The 5,563-nt window shown below is 53.8% G+C and overlaps 1 protein-coding gene across 1 annotated transcript; it reads left to right on the forward strand.

Annotated features, from left to right (window-relative positions):
• The first annotated feature begins 675 nt into the window (after positions 1 to 675).
• Positions 676 to 4,719, forward strand: NAIF1 (nuclear apoptosis inducing factor 1). Its single transcript, XM_058038155.1, has 3 exons — positions 676 to 1,385; positions 2,213 to 2,662; positions 3,223 to 4,719. The coding sequence occupies exons 1-3, from the start codon at positions 875 to 877 to the stop codon at positions 3,240 to 3,242; spliced, it is 981 nt and encodes a 326-aa protein (XP_057894138.1). The 5' UTR covers positions 676 to 874; the 3' UTR covers positions 3,243 to 4,719.
• Positions 4,720 to 5,563: the final 844 nt, after the last annotated feature.

Consider the following 5,563-nt stretch of genomic DNA (forward strand, 5'->3'; position numbering starts at 1 on the left):
CGCCCGCGGCACCGGCAAATGGCGCCGCTTCCGCCTTCGCGCCACGCGCCGTCGTCTCCACGTGACGCCCCGCGCCGGCCAATCAGAGCTGGCGACACGCCCTGGACGCGCCCCTGGCGCCCACCCGGAGAGGTGGGCCGTGACGTCACGGGGGACGCCCCCGCCTGCACCAATCGGGAGGAAGCGCCGCGGTGTTTCGGAGTGCGGTGCAGGGGGCGGTGCAGGCGCGCGGGACAAGCCGCGATTGGCTGAGCCGCCTGGGGGGGCGGTGATAAGGAGAGCTCCTCCAATCAGAGCTGGAGCCGGCAGGCAGTTTGAGATTGACGGACGTCGCGAGCATCCGGTAGGACGGAAAGGAGTGCGCGCTCTGAAATGATGGACAGGAGAAGCACCCAATGGGATTACAGCAAGGAAATCCAGGGGTGGGCCCAACCCCTCAGCGGCCCCACGCAGGCCCAGTGCCCTGAGACCAGAGGCGGGGCGGGGCCGCCTGGTGTCTGCCTGATGGACAGGGCTGTTAACCAATAATAATGCGATATTCCAGGCGGGAGGCGGGCAAGTCATTTGACGGGCAGGCGGGCGAGCCAATCAAGCGTGGCAGGAAGAGGGGCCGATTCTGGAAGCCATTACGCCAGTGCCGCAGGGCGGGGGCCGTTGTGCGGGGCTGCCGGGCGAGCGCCGTACGCAATTTGCGTATCGTTGGCGGTGCCAAAGGGGGAGCGGGGGGGACCGACCCCTCGGGGCCCTGAGGGGCCTCGGGGCCCCCCTGTTGTCCCCGGCCCCGGGGGTGGGGGGGCCCTGCCGCCCCTCGGCCCTGCCCAGCGTCCCCCAGGCCCCCCAGGTGTGACCCCGTGCCCCGTCCCCGGTGCCCCCCATGGCCATGGCGTCGCCGCCGGCGCCCCCGGCCAAGAAGCGGAAGATGAACTTCTCGGAGCGGGAGGTGGAGATCATCGTGGAGGAGCTGGAGCGGGGAAAGCACCTCCTCGTCAACCACTTCAACGCGGGCGTGCCGCTGGCCGCCAAGGCCGCCGCCTGGCACGACATCCTGCGCCGCGTCAACGCCGTCGCCACCTGCCACCGCGAGCTGCCCGAGGTCAAGAAGAAGTGGTCCGACCTCAAGACCGAGGTGCGGCGCAAAGTGGCCCAAGTGCGGGCTGCCATGGAAGGGGGAGGCGACAGCCAGAACGGCGGCGGCAACGGGCCCGAGGGCGAGGAGCCGGCGGGCGCCGCGGCCGCCCCGGTGATCCTCACCCCCATGCAGCAGCGCATCTGCAACCTGCTGGGAGAGGCCACCATCATCAGCCTGCCGAGCGGCGAGTGCGGCGCGGGTGACGGGAGCGACATCCCCATCACCGCGTCGGCCACCACGGTCACCCTGACCCAGAGTGAGTGCTGCGCCCGCCCCAACGCTCTGGGCTGGACTGGAGGGTCACACAGAGCCCCTGGCACCCCCCTGCGAAGGGACCCCGAGCCTTGTGTGGGGACAGAACCACAGAATGGTTTCTGTTGGAAAGGACCTTAAAGAGCACCCGGTTCCAACCCCCTGCCATGGGCAGAGACACCTTCTACTAGAACAGGTTGATGCATCCTGGCCTGGCCTTGAACATTTCCAGGGACAGGCTGCCCACAAGTTCTTTGGGCAGAGAGAAACCCCAACAAAAAGAAATCCCCACCTCTCTGTAATGAAATGCTCCTCCCAGTCTGCCCTTGTGGTGTAGGGGAGTGGCCGCAAGAAAGCAGGTACTGAAAGTCAGCTTCGACAGCTGGACTCAGCCTTAAAGGGCAGGGGAATCAAGGATCCTTTGCACCTTGGGAGATTCTTCAGTCCCTCTCTGGGGAAAAACATCTTCAGGGATGATTTTCCAGTGTGCAGTGCCCCAAAGAGCAGCTCTGCTACTGACAGGGGCCGTTCGGGGTCTTTGCTGTTATATCAGTCAGTCAATGCTGCTTGAAAAGATTGTTCTAAACTGGAGATTGAGAAATGATATTGTCTAGACAGATAAGGCATTCCCTATTCCTTTGGATTGTGCAGCCCAGAAGGAAGCTCGACTGAGGGTGGAGTAGACTTAAATAGGTCATTTTGTGCATTGCTGGCCATTGTATGTTATCTCACTGAGCAGGCCATATTCCTGTGATATTCACTGAATAGTCCTGCAGATAAAAATCCTGTATGCCAGCTACCCCTGACTCCCTATCTGCCCTTTGTTCTCAGTTCCTGCAGAGACAGCCTACCACAGCCTGGAGGACGGCGTCGTGGAGTACTGCACCACAGAGGCCCCCGCCACGGTGACGGCCGAGGCGCCCCTGGAGATGATGGCCCACCAGCACGAGGTGTCTGCCAAGCCCCAGGAGCTGAAAAGCCGCATTGCCCTCAACTCAGCCAAGCTCCTGCAGGAGCAGCGAGTGACCAACCTGCACGTGAAGGAGATTGCCCAGCACCTGGAGCAGCAGAACGATTTGCTGCAGATGATTCGCCGCTCGCAGGAGGTGCAGGCGTGCGCCCAGGAGCGGCAGGCGCAGGCCATGGAGGGCACGCAGGCGGCTCTGAGCGCCCTCATCCAGGTCCTCCGCCCCATGATTAAGGACTTCCGTCGATTTTTGCAGAGCAATACACCCAGCCCGTCGGTCACCACTGAGCCTGGCCAGACAGGGCAGCAAGATGGTATGATCCAGTGGAAGAAACAGTGATGGGAGGGGGAGCTTTAGATTGATTGAATTAGGAAAAATTTCCTCCCTCAAAGGGTTGCCAAGCCCTGGCACAGGCCGCCCGGGGCAGTGGTGGAGTCACCGCTCCTGGAGAGATTTAAAAGATGTGTAGATATGGCACTTGGGGACATGGGTTAATGGTGGATGTGGCTGTGCCAGGGAAATGTCTTTTCCAACCTAAACAATTCTGTGATTCTATGGGACATCTGCCATGCTAAACACCTACCTATGCTGGCAGAGGACACTTGGGAGCATGGGGTGCTGCCTCTTCTCAGTGTGAATGGCTCCCTTGGAGTTTGGCTGAGTCTAAACAGGTTTCTCTGCCAATCTTGTGCTAATCTGCCCTTTCAGACTCTCATACAGAGCCACAGCAGGATGTGGAATAAACCAGCAACTTAACATGGATTGCTTTAGTTCCTCAAACAATAGATTTATTTTTTTTAAAGTTATTTTTTAATTTCTGTTTGATCTGTCCTAATTGTGACACCTCTCTTTTCTCTTTCTCTTGATCTATAGGATTTAAAACTGACTTCTGACGTGGAGAGTTCTGTCAGGACATCAGTGCTGCAGCTGCCAAGGTACAGTGATGGTGAACCCACAGTGCACACAGTGAATGCATTTCTGCCTCTTGCTGCAAGCATTTACTGGAAACGTGGTACTGGATGTGGTAGAACCTTCCCTCTGCACTGAGTGCCCTGGATCCTGCTCCTGCAGCATCACATCCTGCCCATGCAGACCAGCACCCAGCCTCTGTGCATTCTCACTCCCCTGAGGATCCCAGTGGGATTGAAACAGTGCATTCACCTCGTGTTTCATCTGTGTGCTGTCATGAAATTTCTCTATCAGCTTGGGAGATATGCTGAAAGTTTCATGTCTTGGGTACCAGAAGCTCTCCTGGGATGCATCTTGGCACAATGTCTTTATTTGTCACAGCCACCCAAGGGCCTGGATGAGTTTCCCTGGGGTGGATGGAACGGTGAGACTCCATCTCTGCTTCATCTGCATTGTTTGTCACCTCCAGAATACCTTGATCCATCAAAGAGGACCTGGACTACGGTCCTGGACTAAGCTGCAGCCACACAGGAATTCCCAGTGTCGAGGAGTTTGTCAGCCACTGATTTGAGTGAATTTTGGGGCATTACTTGATTCTGCTGCTGGTGGTGTTTGTTTTGTACTGTTTGGGAGCTGGAAGCCAGTGCAGCCATGCCGTGTTTGTCTGCTGGCTGGCCTCATCCTGACAAACAGAGCTGAGCTTCTCCTCACTATCCTATATCGTTATACAGGGTGAAACAACATCACAGCCACTTCTGAGGCAGTCTGTGGATCTTGGTCCTTGATGAGAAAGCCTCATTGCACAGGTTGGTCAACATGATTTTCACAGACTTGCAGTAACTCCATAAACTTTTAGACTAAAGGTCCACTGGTACCTGCATGGAAGAAAACTTAGGGAAAGAAAACAAGGAAGTGGAAGTCTTCTCCTTCTGCCTTGCAAAGTGGCTTACATTTTACAGGCTTGTTGCTTGCCAGGTTATTACTTTTGAAACAGAACTTTTCCAAAGCTGGTATTTACTTGCTGTTAAGTCTCCTTTAGGGCTGAGGAGGGAGTGAATTTGCACAATCAAATGAAACCTTTACACAGCCTTTAATGGGGAGATGCTGATGGGGGACCCCTGTTAGAGCAGTAGGTGACAAGGTCACTGCTGCAGTCCCTAGCCTTTACTCATCTCCTCCTTTCTACACATGTGATGGGGGAGAAAAGGACACCACAGTGAGAAGGGTTTGGTCCCTGAAGACTCCCAAGCCCTTGGGACTGACACCTCCAAGCTGAGTCAGGGTGGATCCTGCCTTTGTCTGGCATCTCACCACATGAGTAGCACTTGCCTGACTCTTCCTCTTAGACTTTGTGGAATCAAATCAATTGCTGAACTGAAATTTATTTTTAGAGTGAGAACTATGTCATATGTGTTGGTTTACCTCATTTGTGTAATGATCTCTCCTTTACAAATATGAATTTTAATAAAAAATACATTTTGGTAAACAGGCTGTTTCAGTTCATTGGTGTGTGCAGAAGTGAAAATGAGCTCATGACAGCAACTTTGCAACACAGAATCCTCACTGTGAAGGGACCAAGGAGAGCTGTGAACAATCACAAGTCACAGGAGCTTTTCCTCTTGTTTGTGAATCTTGTGGCCTTGTATTTACATAATTACAGTCTTTTCCAAATCATAGCTTTTCCAGGCTTACCTTGGAGCATGAGTTATTTCACAGTGTCTGATGGAATACTGAAATACAGTAATACAGTAATCTCCCAGCTGCTCAGAAGAATCCACAATAGCCTAAAATAATGGTAGAAATACCAGCCTTTGGCTTTAAATTGCAGTGTGCATTTTTTCAGTGACTAAGCACTTCAGCTGTGTTGCTTTTCTAGAGGACTAAACGTGTTGCCATTGGAACCACACATTTTTCCTGTCTCTTCAGGATAAATGCAGAGCTGAGTCAAGCCAGCAGCATCCAAGCATGTGTTCTGTGTAACAGATTTTTTTCTCATTAAAAAGATGTGGCAACATTTTAAATACAGGGTGAACTGTGCAATGAGGGGCTTGGTTGTTGCTCATGAAGCAGTCACCAAACTTGGGGGGGACAGAGAAAAGTGTCCCTTAATGTTAAAACCAGGATGAATAGGTGAACAGGACACTGAGAGGGCAAACAAGAACACAGGACATTCAACTGAACAACCAGCTGATGCCCAAGCAGAACAAAAGCTAAGGAGGAATATTTATAGATGTTTATTTGTTCTCCTCTAGTGTTCTTCTTGTACCTAGAGATTTGTATTCAACATCCAGACTGGGAAGGAGCC

Source organism: Melospiza georgiana, chromosome 20, assembly GCF_028018845.1.
Source record: "Melospiza georgiana isolate bMelGeo1 chromosome 20, bMelGeo1.pri, whole genome shotgun sequence".
Classification (NCBI taxonomy): Eukaryota; Metazoa; Chordata; class Aves; order Passeriformes; family Passerellidae; genus Melospiza; species Melospiza georgiana.